The 18,825-nt window shown below is 49.7% G+C and overlaps 1 protein-coding gene across 1 annotated transcript; it reads left to right on the forward strand.

Moving 5' to 3' along the window:
• Positions 1 to 1,216: 1,216 nt before the first annotated feature.
• Positions 1,217 to 18,825, forward strand: LRRC58 (leucine rich repeat containing 58). Its single transcript, XM_040595329.1, has 4 exons — positions 1,217 to 1,731; positions 11,267 to 11,395; positions 12,719 to 12,996; positions 14,465 to 18,825. The coding sequence occupies exons 1-4, from the start codon at positions 1,217 to 1,219 to the stop codon at positions 14,671 to 14,673; spliced, it is 1,131 nt and encodes a 376-aa protein (XP_040451263.1). The 3' UTR covers positions 14,674 to 18,825.

Genomic DNA, 18,825 nt, shown 5'->3' on the forward strand with positions numbered 1-18,825 from the left:
GTCAGGTCAAAAGTTCCCTTGGGCTGTGAATCTTCTCATTGTCATCACGCGCTGCTGCTGCTGCTGCTGCTTCTTCCAATGGGTGATTACTGATTACACCGCTGTTAACCTGTGTCCAAAGGGCGATGAATTGAAATCGCAAATCTTGAGTTGCCTGTTCGTGTGTGGGTACACCCAGGGTCAGCTCCACATCGAGCTGTAACCTGCACCAGGCCTCTCCACCTGACAGACTTGGGTGTAGCAGATTAACTCCCACCAATGCCCTGGTGCGGGATTAAAACTGTCTTTTCACATCCAGGCAAGGAGATACGCCCAGGTACTTCTGGGGGGCACCTCTGCTGGGCTCCTCCAGCAGCAGGTCCGCAGGGACTGAAGCAGACACACCGTGGCCACAAGGTCGGGATGTCACAGGCCGGGACACCACAGGCCGGGACACCACAGGCCAGGACGCCACAAGCCGGGACTCCACACAGCACAGGCCGGGACACCACAGGGCCAGGACGCCACAGGCCGGGATGCCACAGGCCGGGCTCTGCCGCCAGCAGCTGCCACAGAGGCCTTGTGCCATACAGGGGACTGCCGGTGCCTTTCCCTCGGGGCCTGAGGGTGACTGAAAAGGCGAGGAGGAAGGCTGTGGTTTTAATTTTTCAGTCAGAAAGAGTCAAGAGCTTTAGTATCCGGCTCCAGTGAGCCTGGCGTAAGAGCCTGTGAAGGGAGCAGGTGCCATTTCCAAGCCCCCCGCGGGCACCCAGCGGTTCTCCAGCAGCCCGGCTCAGCCAGGCCCGCCGGCAGCGCGCTGTAACGGTAGCCCGGGGGGCGAGTACCGGTCGCACGGGGTCACTAACCGGCCGCCGGGGGTGCCGGCCAACCCTGCACATCTCCGCAGACGCGGCCGCCGGCCGCCCCGCCTCCGCACCTTCCTCGCATGCGCGTTCCGGGGCCGCGACGAGGCTCCCTCTCTTCCTGCCGCCCGCCCGCGGGCGCCCCGCAACCTGCATAAAGATCTCTCACCCCTCTGCAGCCGCGGGGGCCGCTCTCTCCTCAGCGGGCGGCGCGCCCGGGATCGAGCATAGCACCGTAGGGCCGCGGGGTGGGTGAGGGGGGCGGCGGAGCTATTCAGATTCCGGGGTGGGGCGGGGCGGGGCGAGGCGTGGGAGACCCCGGGGTGACGCAGGGGCGGCGGCGGCGCGCGGGGACGGCGGGCGGTGCGGGCGGGATGGCGGCGGCGGGCGGCGCGGCCCCGCAGCCGGAGCTGGAGCTGGAGCCGGAGCCGGAGCGGCGCGGCCCGGCGGCGGAGGAGGGCGAGGCGGAGGCGGCCGAGGCGGAGCTGGCGGCCGAGCTGGCGGCGCGGCGCAGCGCGGAGGCGCGGCGGCTGGTGCTGTCGCCGCGGCGGCTGTCGGGCCCGCTGCCCGCCGGGCTGTCGCAGTGGTTCCCGGCGCTGGAGGTGCTGGACGTGAGCGGGACGGGGCTGGCGGAGCTGGGCGCCGAGCTGCTGGCCCTGCCGCGTCTCCACACGCTCCTGGCCAAGAACAACCGGCTGGGCGGGCCCGGCTCGCTGCCCAAGGGGCTGGGGCAGGCCCCGCTCGGCCGCTCCCTCCGCGTCCTCAACCTCAGCGGGAACCGCTTCGCCGAGGTGCCGCCCGCCCTGCTGGGGCTCCGCGGGCTGCAGAGCCTCAGCCTCGGCGGCAACCGCCTCCACGGCATCCCGCCCGACATCCAGGAGCTCCGCAGGTGAGGGCAGGGCGCCGGGCGGGACGGGCCTCCCGCGCCCCCGGGGCCGGGCCTGGGCCGTTGCCCGGCGGGGGTGGGGGGTGAGGGAAGCCCCGCGGCTGCCAGGTAAACCCAACCGGATTTTCTGGCCACCGCCGGCAGCACGCCTCGCACCTTGCTCCCACTCGGGGAGTGAGTTTTGCCCAGCCTCAGCTGTCTCCAGGCACTGCAGCCGCTAACGGGGCTCTTCCCCTTGGCCAGGCTCAGTTGCCAACCACTGGAGCCGCTGGCCGGGCGGACAGTGGGCACAATGGGCGGCTTGCTTGGGATTTCCCAGTCCACCGGCTGCCTTGGTGAGGGGAGGCTCCTCGGAACGATGGCACGGTTGGTAGGAGCATTGACGCACAGCAGGCACCCCATGGCTCTGCTCTAATGCAGATCTCTAGGCAAGAGCAAAATAAAACCCCCGGTCTCTTGCAGCTGGTGGCCGTGCAGTGGGCTGCACGGGGAAACAGAGACCTGGCTGTGGCTCGTGCAGACAATAGGGCCTTTCTGATACAGCTCCAGTCTCATCAGGGTGCTTGCTGGCATTGGGGGGGGGGGGTGTTGTGTTTCTCTCCACCCCTCTGGCTCATGTAGATCCGGCAGATCAGCTGACAGGCCTTCTGAAGCGTTGATCCCTGGGCCGCGCTCGGATGCGGTGGTACGTGTGGCTCCGGGGCTGGGCCAAACAACCGCAGGCCCATGGCATGGAAAACCATGGCTGAATCACGGCAGTTCCTACCATCTGTTCCCACCCCACCAGTGCTTGGTAGGACTGGGTATTGACTGCCCACGTTGACCTGGGGTAGGTACATCTGAGGCCTGGCCTCCTCCTGGGCGAGCTGGAGGCCGTGTTCCAACTTGTGTGTTACGTGCAGGCACTTTGGTGAGTCCTGCTGGTTTCTCATGCCGCAGACTAGCCCCTGCGTGGCTCTGTGCTAAGGCTTTGGGTCTGAACTCTCTTTGCTCCAGCTCTTTGCCAAAGGACTCACCTGAGGCAGCCTCTTACGCAAATTCCAGCAACCTTGACCCTAAATAGCTGGATTTGCCCTGATGGCTCAGCAGAGCTGCATCCAGTGGAAGCACTGGATGTTGTGTGTGGGATGCTGTCTCCCACGGCCTGAGGTAGGCAGGTTGTGCCAGAGCTGCTTGAGTGCTGGTAGGATATGGTTTTGTCTGTTGTAATGTAAATACAGTTGGGTATGTGACTTTTGGCCAGGTGCACCTCTTGAGGATCTGGAGCAATTGTGGGTTAAGTGAAGTTAGAGAGATGCTATGAGGCATTTTGAGTGGTAGAGAATGCCCATGTCCTTGGCAGAGTTGGGATGCGTCCTGCGTTGGGGCTGTCAGGAGAAGGAGGAACCTCAGCTTTCTCTCTGTTCAGTAGCCGTCGCTTCAGGGATAATGAGGGAAATGAGGACAGCGGCACCAACTTCAAAGGAGAGGAGGCCGATGGAGGAGGACAGTTGTGTGGGAGATGATGCATGTTGCCTCTGTGGCATGCCTGGTAGCATCCAGGATGTGGTTGGGATCTGGTTGTTGCTGCCACCTCTGAGGCAGAGGCTCCCTGCTGCTGTCATCTGTGGTTGTGATTATTTTTTTTTCTTTTTTCCCCAAGAAAACAAACCTCAGCCCTGCTTTTTGTTACACTGCTGACCTCGGGAAGATAATCAGGCTGCATAGCACTGCACATGATGCCCCAGTGGGCTATGCTCCGTGCTGTACCCCTGTCAAATTCCTGGTGCATGGTTATTCTGCTTTGTTCCTCTGGCCTGCCCTGAAGAAGGGCTTCGGTTTGTCCTGTCCTGCAGCTTTTCTTGGGCTGGTCATGCTTGAACCCCAGAATTCTGAGAAGGTGAATGGGGACAAGACTATTGAACTGTCTGGTTATCGTTACAAAGTGATGTGTCAGGTAGAAAAACGAGACTAGACCCAGCTTGTGTCTGCTGCCGGCGTAATTACTGCTAACTCATTGAACTTCTGCTAATGTGTCACCATAATATAATTGAACTTTAGCTCAAGATAGCGAATTGGTGCTCCACCAGGATTGTCAACTTCTTTACCACTGTGCCATCGGTGACTCTTCTGTATCCGGGACTGCTCAAGTAACCAAAGGAAGCGGCACACTTGCTTGCCAGAGCTGGGAGAAAACAATGCTTTATAATCTAATGTTCCTTCAGAGGGAATCCTGAATCTACTCACTGGGAGCCAGATAACCAGTGACCCAACACACTTGCCAAAAAAATAGCGAATATGTAGAGAAACTGTTGCTAGATCCTCCTCTCGCCTGCCAGCAAGAGGGGTGTCTGCAGTGTGAGTGTGCGTGGTGTTGAAGTGGGTAAAACGAGCCTGAGTGAGGACAGAGCAGAGCCAGCTGCTGTGGCAGGGCAATTCGCTTCTGCGCTCTGGGCTGGGAGGCGGCATCTGGTGTAGGTGTTGGGGCTTCTGTTAACCTCGCAGCTCAAGCCGCAAGGGTCCATCTCGCTGTTGCTGGCAAGCCAAGACTCTGAGCCTTTTTCCAGATGCAACTTCCCATGAAAAACATTTTTTTCATGTCGTATGATCTCTGAGACGGCAGAGGAATGAATGCAAGCAGCACTTTGATAGGACACGTTCCTCCTGCTGGTACTTGAGCTCCTGAGGCCAGCAGTGCTCTTCTTCCTGTGACCCTGGCAGCTTCCAATTTGCTCCAGTCACTGATTATAGAGCAAAGCAGAGCTGCAGAGATCTAGAAATACTACTTATGTTTCCAGGGAACGTCTGAGCTCTCGTGAAACTTTAAAAAAATTCTTGATAACTAAGCAGTTAAGTCTTTCCTCTGCACCCTGTAGTTTCCTGTTGTAGTTTCTGAAGGGGTAGCATGTTGGTTTTAGCGAAGGCCAGGTAACTCCTGCAGCAGGTAAGGAACCTGCATGGTGAAGTTGAAGGACTAGAAAGCTGATGGGTCTGATATGCCAAAGGAGAAGGAACACGCTGGCAGCTACAGAGGCAAAGGCCCTGGAATGAGACACGTGTGCCGTGCGGTGTTATTCACATGAAGATAATAAATCTTCAACTTCTCAGAAATCTGGGGTCAGACGTTCTGTGCAAAAACTTTTCCCTAGCATGTTCCTGGTGATCTGGCAAGCTAATAAAAAGCAATTAAAACCCACAACCGGTCCTGCTGCTGTCTTGTCTTACTCCTTCCAGCTTCGGCCATCTGCCCCGTCCTTGCCCACACAAATCTTTGTGTGCAGTGCAGGATCCTGCGGGGAAAGTGAGTGCCTTTCGCCTGATTATCAGTTACCTCCTAGGCTGTTGTAGAAGTACCACCCATAGATAGATGTCCTGCTGCTTCAGACTTCTTCGCACTGCTTCATCGGTGGATGATCATGATTGCTCTGGTGATGGCAGCAGGATGATGCTGATCATAGCATGCTGGCACCAAGGATCAATAGCCTTTGATTCATGTTTTCCATTAGGAAAATGCAACTCTCTTTCCTTCCAGTTCCACCATAGGTGTCTGTGGTGACCAGCAACATGTTTCTGAGAAAGGTAAGTGTGGGCCCTGCTGAAGGCTCTTGTTAAGTTATGTTGAGGCTGTGCCAGCTCCTTCGGTAAGCCCGCCACCCCCGGTTCAGGCAGCTAGCCGTGTCAGCACAGTGCAAGACCTCAATTGCAGCGTTGGCTGTTGCTGTGAATGTCGAGTAGGAAATGCTCCAGGTAGGTGAGAGCAGCTCTCTTTGCATTGCTTTCCTGTTTGGTACCAGATAAAAGATGAGCTTAGCATAGGTAGACCGAAGTGTCCTCTTTTCTGTAGTTCTCCCTCCGACACTGACCTTGCTGAGTTTTTGGCGTGAGATGTTACAGGCAGTCGCTCGCTCTCAGACTCAATTCACAGCCCCCAGCAGCTCCTGAACTGTGATCTGCGTAGGCATCCCACCGCTGCACTGGCTGGGTCTGTCCTTCCTCTGCTGATCCAGCTGGGGATGCGCTGAGGGACAATGTGTGTTACGGCTGGTGAGCTGGAAATGTGGTTGTCTACTTGTCCCCGTTCTGGACGAAATCTGTTTGGCAAGTCTGGTAAAACACAGCTCTGATGCTTACTGTCCAACTGTGGCTTTTGACTTAAGGGTGCGTGGATTGCCCTCGTCAGCGTGCACGCCTGCAAGTGTCCCATAAAGAGAAAAATTCTCAAGAGCTTAGTGAAATGAAGTTAATACCTTGAATCTCCAGACGTGAATTTCAGGTTTAGTCTGACTCTTCCAGTGAATACTCTCATGCTCAGTAGAGCACCAGGAGCAGGTGGAAAGAGCTTGGAAAAGAGCCAGGCTCTTCCCAGGTGTCTGCCGTGCATGCTGCTTTCCTTCTTGCTTGGATCCCTCTAGTAAAGCCCAGTTGTGCAAGGGCTGGGATCAAAGGCCTCAAACGCCTAACTGGATTCATCCAAGTTTTGTGTAGAGGCTTAGGTGCCATGAAAACCAGAGTATTTGCTTTTATTTGTGGGTAGTATTAAGCGTGTTAGACAAGCATACGCTTAAGAAGGGCTGTTACAGTGTGGGAAAAACGGCAAGGGAAGCTTTGATAAAGATACAGCATTAGGAAATCTGCTTGCTGCCTCCCTTTTTCTTCCCCTCTTCAAACGTTTTGCAAATAGTTTTCAGGCAACTGTTTGATCTTAAATTTGCGTGTCAGCAAAGGCTATGCAGTTCTCTCAGGAATTAACAAATTGCAGAACAGGGTTAACAGGAGTGTACTGTGGGCTGCTTTTAAATTCCTGCCTTGCATGAGCCTCAAAACTGCCCTGGAAATTTCTTGCTAAAAAGTTTATCTTAAAAAGACCTGGAGCTATTTCAGGCTCTGTTGTTTCTTTTTAGATTACCTATTTAGATGCATCTGTTTGATGTCAGCTGTTAAATTTTATCCAAAGAAGCATCTGTGGGGAAAGAGGGTGGATTTAAAATTTGAGTATCTTCCATGCCAGGAGACATTCTCCCCTTGAAACACGACTATGAAAGCATGGTAATTGATAGGGTATAAAAAAATACCTCGAGTGTATAGAGTGGGCTCTTATTTACTGGGTGTTTTGGGGCTTTTTGATTTGTTTTGTGGTATACAATGACCTGGAAACCTTAAGGACATACTCAAGCAGAAATGTACGGTCTCTTGGCACGTTAAACTTTGCTGCCGCAACCTGAATTGATTCATGTTTGGGCATTTCCCCACTCTAACAGGATTTTCACTGCCACTCTGCAACCAAGGAGTGACACACGAGGGGCTTGTGTTGTGGTTTAACCCCAGCCAGTAGCTAAACATCACGCAGCTGCTTGATCATTCCCTCCGTGGGATGGGGGAGAGAATTGGGGAGGGGGGAGTAAAATCAGTGAGTTGAGATAAAGACAGTTACTAGGGCAGAAAAGGAAGGGGAAATAACACTAAATGATAAAAGGATTAGCATATACAAAACAAGTGATGCATAATGCAGTTACTCACCCGCTGACCGATGCCCAGCCGGTTCCCAAGCAGCAGCCTCTGACCAGCTTCCCCCCCCAGCCCCTCCCCAGTTTATATACTGAGCATGATGTCCTATGGTATGGAATATCCCTTTGGTCTGGTTGGGTCAGCTGTCCTGGCTGTGTCCCCTCCCAGCTTCTTGTGCCACTCCAGCCTGCTTACTTGCTGGTAGGGTGGTGCGTGAGAAGCTGAGAAGTCCTTCATCCAGTGTAAACCCTGCTTAGCAACGTTACCAACATTACTCTTATCCTAAAGCCAAAACATGGTGCTATACCAGCTGCTAGGAAGAAAATTAACTGTCCCAGCCGAAGCCAGGACAACCTGGCGTGCTGGCTGCTCCTTGGCACAGCTCGTCCTGGCTGTGCGGAGCGAGGGACCTGCTGGCTGTGAGGCTGAAAGGGCCTCGGGCTTTTTATTAGTGCATTTGTAAACATTGCTAAAAGACAGGAGAGAAAGTGTCGCCCCCCATTAGTTGCTCTGTCAAATGGAGGGTTTTTTTTCAATTTTTCTGAAGACGGGATTTGCTAGTGGTTGTCGCCTCTTGAAACTTGTTCAGCCAGAGCCTGTGTGGCAGGTTGGAAGCACGTAATTTATTCTACCTTGAAAAATAGGAACCGAGCTTACATTTGTTTGAGGCTGGCTGATCTCTCTTTTTTTTCCAAGTTCCTGGACTGACTTTTGAAAGTACAGAAAAATTCCAGCTCTCCCTCTGTGTACACAGTGATGCATGAGACCTTAGCCGGCTTGTCCAAACGACTACACAGATTAATGATTGTCAGAAAAACTGGGTCTTGGTGTGAAAGGTTAGTTAGAAGTATTGGCTGAGCTCCGTCCCGTCTCTACTGTGGTCCTCCTGTGAAAAAACGATAACCGTGGTGGATTGCCTTGTTGCAGGCTCTTTCGTGAGGAGGGCAGAGCTCAGCGCTCTCTTGCTCGTACGGAGCAGCAAGCTGCCCTGCGAGTAGGACATGTGGAGAGCCAGCGTCGCCGTGGCCTCTGCGTATGCGCTGGGTATGGCACAGGATCAGGCTGGGAGCAGATGAGCTGGGAACAGACTGTGGCCCCGGTGGTGTGGTTGGCGCTCCTTGCAGACGGGTTGCATCCCGTGGAAGTCCTTGCCTGTGTCGTGATTCGCTTCGCTCAAGCAATTCTTGACGCTTCAATTTGATGCAGAAATGACTGGTGTTATTTTTTTCCATCTTGCTCAGCCAACACTAGGATCTAGCAAATTATATTTTGGGGACAGGAGTTACACATCCCTTTTGCCTACTGAGCCGTGTTTCAGTGGAAGCTGTAAGAACAACTTTAAAATAAGTTTCTTTATAGTTTCAAAACCTCCTCCCTGTGCTTTTTTAAATAAATTTACCGTCTAGTTCGTATCTTAAATTGATGTTGGAAATTCTGAATTTGCTGTACTAGACTGGGCCCAGGGACTTGTTAGTCTGCTGACATCAAAAAAGTGTTTCAGAAGATCGGTAAAAAGAAAATAATTTTTAAGAAACCCTTTGCTGCCAGTGAAGGAGTTCCCTTATTTAGTGGAGTTTTTTTTTAGTTAGAAGCAGTTTGTCGTGTGATTGTTGGAGCTTTACGTCCTAGCTAGTATAACTGAGTGTTCTCATTACTCAGACTTTGCAAAGAATGGATTTGAAGGCTGTGAGTAGTTTGTAGGTAGTGCTTTTGCCTGCTTAGTTTGCACAGTAAACTTACACGTTTCGGGCCTCACAATGACTCTCAGAAATATTTTTTACTATGTATTTTGCACCCGTCTTCTCCTCCTCCTGGTAGTATATGTTTTTATACAATGTGGCTTTACAGACATGATTGTCTTCAGACACAGAGGATGAAGAGTTAATTATTCATTTCTCCTAGGAAGTGGAAACTTGTACACATCTAAACCTTGTTTAAACATTGAAATCCACATTACTAGAATTCCCTTGCCCAACGGTTTTCAGTGTGGGCTCCAGCAATGGCGTGGAGTTAAAATACGCCTAGGAATTGTGTGGTCAGCAGTTAAGTCCCTAATGAGAGCCGAGCAGCCTAAATCCACCTTGGGAGACAATGGAAGCTGAAGGAGGAATTTTGGTTAAAACTTGGGGCTTTGTGAGGGGATCAAAATTTAATTAAAAATAATCCCCCTTGATGCGGTCTCTGCGCAGCAGCCTTCCTCCTACCCCTGCTCCTCACCTACAGGTTCTCTGCATAGAAGAGGCTACTGTGAGCAGTGGGGTAGTGGTGGTTTTCCCTGTGTACTTTCTTGAGTGTTCAGAGTAACCTTCCCGTGGCTGTCCCACTTGATCTCTCAGCTGAAGCAAGGGTAGTTCCTTCCTTTCATATAGTCAAGTTCAGTTAATTTGTGCCCGCTTCGTGAGATTTCAGTTGTTTGGCTTGCCTCTGATGTACTCCAGAAAGGCAGGCGACTCCAGGGGGAGTGAAGTCTGCGAGTGTTGTGTTGCGGGGTCTGTTGTTCTGTTCCGTGCTGTTGGGCAGATGGACTTTTGTGCTGTGTTAGTGGCCCCCGTAGCCCAATTAGATGCTGTCGTTGGATCTTTGAGGTTCAAGTTTCTTGCAGGAACTGAATGAATTAGTCTCTTTCTACTGGTCTTCCGCTCCGTCCCAGGGGAAGCCTCAGGGAGGAGCTACTCCGGTGCTCCACACGTGCTGGGGAACGGTTTTAGGGTTCAGACTGCCTCTGGATTGACCAGTGTCCCTTGGGTTGTTTGGTCCTGTGTTTCTTTGCCGGTTGTACCCAATACCTTTCCCAGTTGCTGGAGTGGGATGAAGGTATCTTCCATTCCAAGGAGGTTATAAGCTGTTCTTAAAGCAAGGCTGACGGAGCCTGGGTGACTTCTCTTTCCCTGAGCTGCGGGGAATGCTTGGTGGATCGCAGGGGGACACGGCTGGAGTTGGGCAGCTAACCTGAGCGCGTGCTGGCGATCTTGAACCAGCACGGGCAGACAGGACCATGGGATCCACCCCATCGTCAGGCATGGGGAAAAGCCTCTGGACCGTGATTAGCAGTGGTGTCTCTTCCCAGCCAGAAGCACCCAAACTGAACTTGCCTTTGCTCCTCTTCCAGGCAACATCTGAGAACGGGGGGTGGAGGGGGGGGGAAACATCTGACTCTTTGAAATAGGGACTCAAAAGCTATTATGTTGAAGAAAAGTGCTTGCCGTTTTTTTTCCTAGGAGGGCAGAGATGCAACAAATACCGGCTATTCCACCTGGCCGAAGGGATCTGGTGCCTCTCTTTGTTGCTGTCTCCCATCCACAGAAGTTCCACAGGACATCCAGTGATTTTTGATACTATATTTTTTTTTCTCCCCATTTTATTTAGGCCCAAACTGCAGTTAAGCCCAGCCAATGCTTTTGGTAGCTTTGGGCTCCTTGACTTCAGTATAGTGAAATCAACGTGTCTGAGAAACTGTGTGATGTACTTGTGTGGCTCGGGTGCGCTCTGCACTGTTGCAGCTGTGGTGGTGTCAGCATGTGAATTGTATCAAAGCAGGACTGGCAGCCTCTGACTTCTGCTGAAAGGTTGCAGTTAGACACCGAGGAGTCAAGTGATACCATGAAGAGCGACTAGCACTTGTGCAGGGCCAGGACTTTCAGGGAGAGCCACTGCTGTCTTGCTTTGCCCCTCCTGAAGCTGAGAACTCCCACTGGCTGCAGCAGGGCTGCAGACCCTTGTGTACAGGCTGCTTTTGCTTGGAAATACCAGCAGGAGCTTTGTATGCGGGGTTGGTGTAGGAATACATAGTGGTCCGGCGCCTGCCGGCAGATAGAATGGTGACTGCAGGAGGCTGGAGGTAAATCTCAACATTATCTGTTGTGAAACAGCAGCTCTGTTGTAATTTTGATGTGCAACTCAGCTTCACACACACACCCCCCCCCCCCAGCAAATTATCTCATACGTAGTAATCTGTAAGTTTTCTTTAAAAAATGCAGGAGATGAGAAGACCTACTGTTAAATGAAACTGGAAATAACCTTAATGAAATAATGTGTTTTCTCTTCTCTTTTTCAGTTTAGAGTTTCTCTACCTTGGAGGGAATTTCATTACTTCAATTCCACCTGAACTAGCAAACCTACCTTCTCTAAGCTATCTAGTTCTGTGTGACAACAAGATCCAGAGCATTCCACCGCAGCTGGCACAGTGAGTATTTACTCTCCTCAGCCACCAGCCGTAATTAACTCTTTGAGCTTTTCCTTCTGCATGTGTGGATGAGAGCACCTGGGAGGACCTATCTGTCCTTCGGTTTGTTGATGTAACTAGACTTGAACAAGAAGATCCTTAGCATGGTGCACTGCAGGCAGACCGTGAATATATAATATGAAAATCTCAATCAAAGACTCACAGAAAAAAAATATCACTGAGTGTACACTTTAAGGTGAATTCATAGATTTGTACAGAAAGCCCTGAGAAGTACTTGGGCAACTCTGAAAAGATAAACTGCCGTGCTATTGCATTCTTGGTGATGGATGCTTGGTCAGTTTTGTCTTTCACCCAAAGCCTTTCTGCGTGTGGTTTTGTGTTGTACCATCCCCTGTGTTCCCTTGGCACTTCTTACTCTGGGATGTCAGAATGTTTTAGTGTTTGTAAAATCCCTCAGCAGAGCCCTAGAGGCTAAGTTACTGCTTCATCTGTTTCATAAGGAGGGGAAAAAAGGACGTGCCCAACTCTGGAGGGGTTGGCTAAGATGGCAGGTGAAGAATTCAGTATGTAGCTGTAACCCCAAAAGCAACTGACTGAATGGCAGCATGGAGGTTTCAGAGTTGGAATTTGATGGTGTAGTGGGATTGTTCTTGATGTACGATGTCCAATTGTCCTGTAACTTGTACTGGCTTGAGAGCATCCCTGGATGCTGTGCTGGAGCATTGCTTTGTGCTTCCTGATGGAGAACACCTCCTCCAAAAGCCAAAAACCTGCTTGTCACGTGTTCCAGTGCTAGCCTGGCCTGACCTTGCTTAACATTGGAGATCTGGTAATATCGCAGCGTAAGGCGATGCAGCCGCAAGCAACGAAAACACAGGGTTTTCCAGAGCCGGTTGCCTACCGGCGCTCATCTTTAATGCATGAGCAAAATCAGGTGACTTTCATTCAAAGTACTGCGTGGAACCACTCTTGATGCATGCACTGGGTACAAGGAAGCCTTATCTCCCCTGAAAGCACGCAGGTTTTGTACCGTTGTTCTGTGTACCCTTTTTTGGGGGGTGGGAGTGGGAATACTGAGGGGGACAGCAGCGTATTTAAGACTGTGTTTCTTGAACAGGCATTCTGGAGCTGCACCAAGTTTTCTAGGGCATTGTGTGTGCTAGAGTAACAGCAGCTCTTTTAGCACGAATTTATGCTTTTAAAAGAAGAAATGCCAAAGAAAAAGAAATTGGTGGGAGAGGGTAGAGTAACCAGGTGTGCGTAATGCAGTTGTGGAATGATTTTGCTTGCACATCTTGACTGAGTTTCCATCTCCGTTTGCAGGCTGCATTCCCTGCGCTCCCTTAGCCTGCACAATAACCTGCTGACTTACCTTCCTCGAGAGATCCTTAACCTGGTTCACCTGGAAGAGCTTAGCTTGCGTGGGAACCCCTTGGTGGTTCGGTTTGTCCGTGACCTGACCTACAATCCCCCAAGCCTTCTGGAACTGGCTGGACGCACAATTAAAACTCGCAGTGTTCCCTACGCTCCCAGCGATCTCCCGGAGAATCTGGTCCGGTATCTGAGCTTGGCCAGCAACTGTCCCAACCCTAAATGCGGGGGTAAGTTCACCTTCGCTGCCCTGCTTCCTGCTTTCACCTGCTGGGTTTTCTTCCCTCTGACTGGCCGTGGCTTTAGTAGCTCAGTCGGGTTAGGTGTGGTGTTGCACCCAAATTAGAGTTGTATTTCATCAGCTCCGGGCCACCTGCAAACTTGTCCTTAGGGACCCGTGTTCACTTGGGAGCGATACTCAGCGCTGTAGTGCTGGTTTACTGTGTTTGCATGGGAAGGTAAGACGGTGTTTCCGTCGGAGCCTTCGCAGCTCATCCCAGCACTCCGCTCTGCCTTTGTGGTCTGAAGTTTCCAATCCATCTGCCCTGAAATAGCTCAGACTGAGCAACGGACAGAACTTTTGCAAGCTCTCTTGCTGAACAGCATGCTTCATTTCTGGGTGGAAAAGAGGAGAGAGACTGTAGCGTGTGGCAGTTACCAAGAGCAATTTGTTTAGCTCTTGCTTGGGACTAACAACATGTAGTTCCTGGAAGGAGAGGACTTCATAGAAAAGCCTAGAATGCTTGGGCCTAATTTGGCTTAATGTTTAATCTTTATCCAGAGTAAATGATCTGCTCATTTAGCCTTCAGAAGATTAAGGAAAAAAAATCGTTAATTAGTATCTACCCTGCAGTCATAATGCAGGCTGTTATCTTATCTCCTCACAGGACAATATCAAAGCATGCTCCATAAGCTAAGACGGAAGGGCTGGAACTTGTGTTGTAAGGGAAAGAAATGTTTCCTTTTTTAGAGTTTTGCACAGCTTGGATAACAGTGGATTGGGTTTGCTCTTTCTCGCTTTTCCTTATGAGCTAGCACAGTACTGCGGTGTTGCTCTAGCGCTGCAGGAGAAAAGTTTACTCCAGACCAGCTAGGACTTAAAACACTGCTGGAAACTTCTGAAAATGTCAGTGTCTAAAATCACTTGCTGTGACGGGAAGAGAACGTAATTGTGTGTTACGGCAACACTGTTGCCATGGAAAGTGGCATCCAAGCTCAGCATGGTGACTTCGCTCAAGCAGAAGAAAAGTAGAGCTATGAAGGTCTACTTGTGAACCTGTTTTTGCTAGCTGGTAGAAGAGGTTTTACAAGTTTGAAAATAGAGTGGATGAATTAATTTGACATTTAAGAAGTTTGCAAATTCCCAGCCTGGGTGAGATTTCTTTCAAATGGTTAGAAAAAAATTGCTGAATTCTTTGGAAGTAGCTGCCCTGTGTCTTTTCACGCAGAATGTGCCATTCTGAATTGCCTCCCAGATACAGTTTTACAGTTTGGGGTTTTTCTTAATAAGAAAAGAAAATTCACATTTCCACAGGTGTCCCGGTCCCTCCTTTTCCTCCAGCATCCCTTGTGCTTCTGCGTCTGGTGTGGTGTCAACTAAATCCTAATTCGAGGCGTTTGCAGCCACAACCTTGCAGGATTTATGGCTTCCTCCGCGTGGGGTCTCATGTGTTGTTCCCGTTGCCTCTGCCCTTACAGGTGTCTACTTTGACAGCTGCGTCAGACAAATCAAGTTTGTTGACTTCTGCGGGAAGTATCGCCTGCCTCTGATGCACTACCTGTGCTCCCCGGAGTGCTCCTCTCCCTGCAGCTCTGCCTCCCAGAGCTCTACTTCCCAGAGCGAGTCCGACTCTGAGGACGAAGCCAGCGTCGCTGCGCGCAGGATGCAGAAAGTCCTTCTGGGATAAGAGGGAGCGGGAGGGGAAGACGGGAAGGAAAACATGTTTGAAAAGCAATAATGGAAAAACGAAGCCCGAGCCTCTGGCCTGAAGGGCTCACGAGAAACTGTTCTCAAGTCGATGTAAGGGGCAGAACATCTTAGCCAGCCTAGACCTGCTGGGCGCAGCTGCTTAGGGAACTAACTCGGTGGCGTGCTGCCTTTAGGGTGCCTGGGGTTGTTAGAAACATCTCCTGTCTGGGAGACACCCCCTCTCCCTCCTGTGCGCTGGGGAGGGGGATTTGTTCTCACTGGCGGATTGAGAAGAATTTTCATACGTGACACTTCGCTGGATTTCAGTCCTCCTGCAGCGCCAAGGAGACTGTCCAGCTCTGTTAACACTGTGGTAGATCAGAAACAGGCTAATGATGCCATGTGAGTGCGTACAGACCCCAATGTTTTATATAGCGTTTTGATTTTTTGCTGTCTCCTTTGATTTCAGTTACAGATTTTACACCCATCCACTACAAAATTATTTTTTTTTTCTGTTCAGGAGTAGATTTTTTCCAAACTCTGGCTACTCTTCCTTCGCCTAGAGGTGTAGTGTCTCTGTGCTGTCACAGGTGTTACAGCCGTGGTAGAACCAAGCCACCTTTTTTTCTTCCTTGTTATACCAAGCTGCTCTTAGTGTTTCCTCCTAACTGCATTTGTTATTTTTCCTCCCTCTGCCTCTTCCCATCACACCTGGAGTGTTGCTGTCTTTATGGTGCCTTCAGAAAACAGACAAGTTGTTCTGTTGAGACTCAGTATTACTCCAGACTTGTGGCTGTACACGCCTGCGCAAGGGTCCAGATGTGATGCTCTGCGTCATGGTTTTGAGTCTCAGTTTACTGGAGCAAATTTGCTTTTTTATCTGTGAATTGCAGGAAGGGTCTTGACTGACATTGCTTGTTTCTGAACAGCCATGTCCCCCGGCTGCCGCCAGCCCTGCTGTGCTTGGCGCAGAATCACTTTCCATCTTTAGGGTCATCTGCTTGAAGCTGGCAGCAGCTTAATGAATTGGAAGTATGGAGAGAAGTGCTGGGGTGAATGTTTTGTTTGTTGGTGTTTTTTGTTTTTCGTAACTTGAGAGTTAAAGCCGGTAGGGAGGCTAAGGTGCGTTGTCTGAGTGTCTTGCACAAGGTGGTTTTGAAACCTCTTCCTTATTTATTTGTTTGCATTTGCTCTAGTTACAATAGCTTTGTCAGTCTGTTGGGTTGCCGAAATAACACGTTCAGTTATCTTAAACTGTGTTTAGAGGAAAGCTGCAGAAACCAGCTCCGAATTTTGAAGTATTAAGAAATAGCTTATAAAGGTTAGTATTATAAAATTACATATATCTGTAAATGTACTTTAAGGGGCTGTTGTGTTTGGCTCAGCGAGAGCTGCCCCTTTATCAACATTTCATGGCAGACAGTCCTTTTGATGCAGTTTCAGATAAAGCAAATCCAACTGTGCCTTTGAATGCATGAGCAGGAGCAAATACATTGGGTTAAGAAGCTAAAGGAACGAGAAAAACTTTTCTTAACCCACTTTGGCCCTACAAGGGAAATTAAAAGCCTGTGCTCCGCTCGGCATTCAGAAAACACAGGTACCTGTTTGAACGTCTTATGGCAGCTCTGTGTTAATCGTCCTGTTTAATTATATTTGACACTTTATATATTAAAGCACTTTGATAATTCTACTCATTGTAACTAGCTTTAGTGATTATTTTTGTTAGTAGTAGTAGTATTAGACTACAATGTTTCCTTTCATGTGACCTGAAGAGCAAGGTCTGTGAAACTTTGCACATTCCAGTCTGTCATGGTGCGCAGGTTGATCTTCTTGCCTTGCATCTCCTTGACAGCACTGCTCATTCCCCAGTTTCCTTTGGAGAGAACTGGAATTTGAAAGAAATTATCTGTTTGTAAAATAGCACCCTGTCCGTTATTAATCATTGCAACTTAGTACAAAGATTTCCCACACGCACAGATCTGCAGGGACCTAAATTGCACGTGCTCTGTGCCTTTCCAAATAACGTTTTTTATAGTCTATTTTTAAGACACAGTAAGGTATATGTGCAAAGCAACTGGATGTCACTTTAGCAGATCCCGTGAGGTTTGCTTGGGAAGAACAACCTATAGATTTTGTGAGAAACCTGCATGCTGTTGGGTAAACTGGGATCAGAGGGTGGCCTGTACTTTGTTCTTCATCTCCTCTCTCAGATGATGCTTCCTGCCCCAAGTGAATATTGTCATACCAGCGCTGGAGGACAGTAAACTGATTGCAGAGCCCCGATTTCCAGCGAGCTGCTGATGTAACATTAGTGAGCGACTGTGTGATCTAGAACTTGGCTCTTCTGCCAGGGGAAGTGAGCCACACCAGCTGAGATCTCAAGATCTTCTGAGCTCAGGGCCATGAGGTACCACCTCCTCCGTCCCTCTCTTTAGCAGCAGCTCTCTGGAGGTCAAGTGTTGGGTTTTTTTACACTTCACAAAGTTAGATTTCACCACGGTTCCTGTTGGCACACCAGCACTTCTGTGCGTGACGGGTTAGGACCGGTGGTGGCTGCTTCTAATCTGGCTTGATCCTTAACTGTATTTTCTTTCCTAACTGAACAGGCATCCCATTTCTGCCCTTATTCTCAGAGGGCTAACAGGCTAACCTTTTTTCACAGCTTCTTCACTGTAGCCAGGTCAAAACTTGACAGCTTACACAGTTGATATCTCTATGCATTTTTAGACTTGATAAAACATCTCTTAAATATATATATATTCCCAAATGTAGCTACCAAGTTTTCTTTTTGCTGCTGGGCTTTAAAGTGCAATTCAAGTAAGTCAGGATGTAAAACAATCAAGGACTTGTAAGAAAAACCAATCAATGGTTGATTGGTTGGTTGGGGTTGGCTTTTTTTTTCCCTCTCTGAGATGTATTTGAGAGGACCAGGGATGCAGGTTTGTCCTGTAGTGCCTAACGTACTGAGCCCCTGAGAGTCAGCTTGTTCAGCAATTGTTCGCCCCCAAAGACTGGAAAATGTACTGGGCAATAATATAGGTAAGACACAACTTGAAAATACACGGCTAGGTGGTAGGGATTAGTTCCTACCACCCCCTTCTCAGGGGCCCTGAGAAGCAGACGGTGGGTTTGCCAGCATTACGGCTCTCTTTGTCAGCTTTAAATAGTGGGTTTCAGTTCCTACAGATGCATCTGGGAGTGAAGCCTTCAGTCAGTGTTTTGGTATCAGTCCCCTTGTTGCTACAGCAGCCCAGCACGTCTGGCTTTTGAAACTGTTCTTGAGCTGAGACACAAGTGTGTGAAGCAAAGTTGCTCATTCCTTCCTCCCCGCAGGGCCGGGGCGCTGCCCGCATTCATCCCCTGCCCTTCATCCCCTGCCCCGCCGCGCTGCCGGGGGGCTGCCGGGCTGGCTGCATGCAGGTGCTCAGGGGTCGCCTCAGAAAGAAGCAAAATATCAATGTGACTGGAAGCAACTGACACAGTTGCCAATTCTTTTATGTTTCCCTTTCTTTAATAGGAGGTGAGACTTGAGGAAGTCAGTAATGAATATTTAAACGTACTCTGAAGTGGCCAGATGCGGTTTTTCATGGGCTTCTGTCCTGGTCATTTTAAGTCTTTGAAACCTTGTGTTGAATTATAATGGGAGTAGGGGGGAGGGAGGGGAGAACCAGCTCCTTTTTGTTCCTTACTCTTGTTGGCAATAATGAATGGAAGGAATTTAATCCAATGAAAGTAATGAAACTTAATCCCTGCGATGTGTCTTTGTTACCCAGTTCAAAGAACATTTTAATGCATCTTATTCACACTATGCCCTCCCTCCCCAACTGAAGGTACTTCAAATAGACTACTTCAGAATGCACACTAATGCAGCAATAACTCTGTCTTGGAAACCTCTCTATTGATTATTTCATTTGCCTGCCTGACTAGAGGATTGATCTTTTACTGACCTGAACGTTAAGGCTAGAAAGGATTCTCATCCAGCCCTTTGGGTGAATTTTTATCATGAGCATTTGTTTTAGGCCGTCTTAAAGTGCCTTATGTTTTTAAAAGTGTATTTTACTAGAAATGTATAAATGTAGAATATCTTTTAACAGTATTTCATTATGAGCTGTAAAACAAATCACAAACACTAAACCAAAAATGTTATTTC

The sequence above is a fragment of the Falco naumanni genome, chromosome 5 (genome assembly GCF_017639655.2).
Source record: "Falco naumanni isolate bFalNau1 chromosome 5, bFalNau1.pat, whole genome shotgun sequence".
Lineage (NCBI taxonomy): Eukaryota > Metazoa > Chordata > Aves > Falconiformes > Falconidae > Falco > Falco naumanni.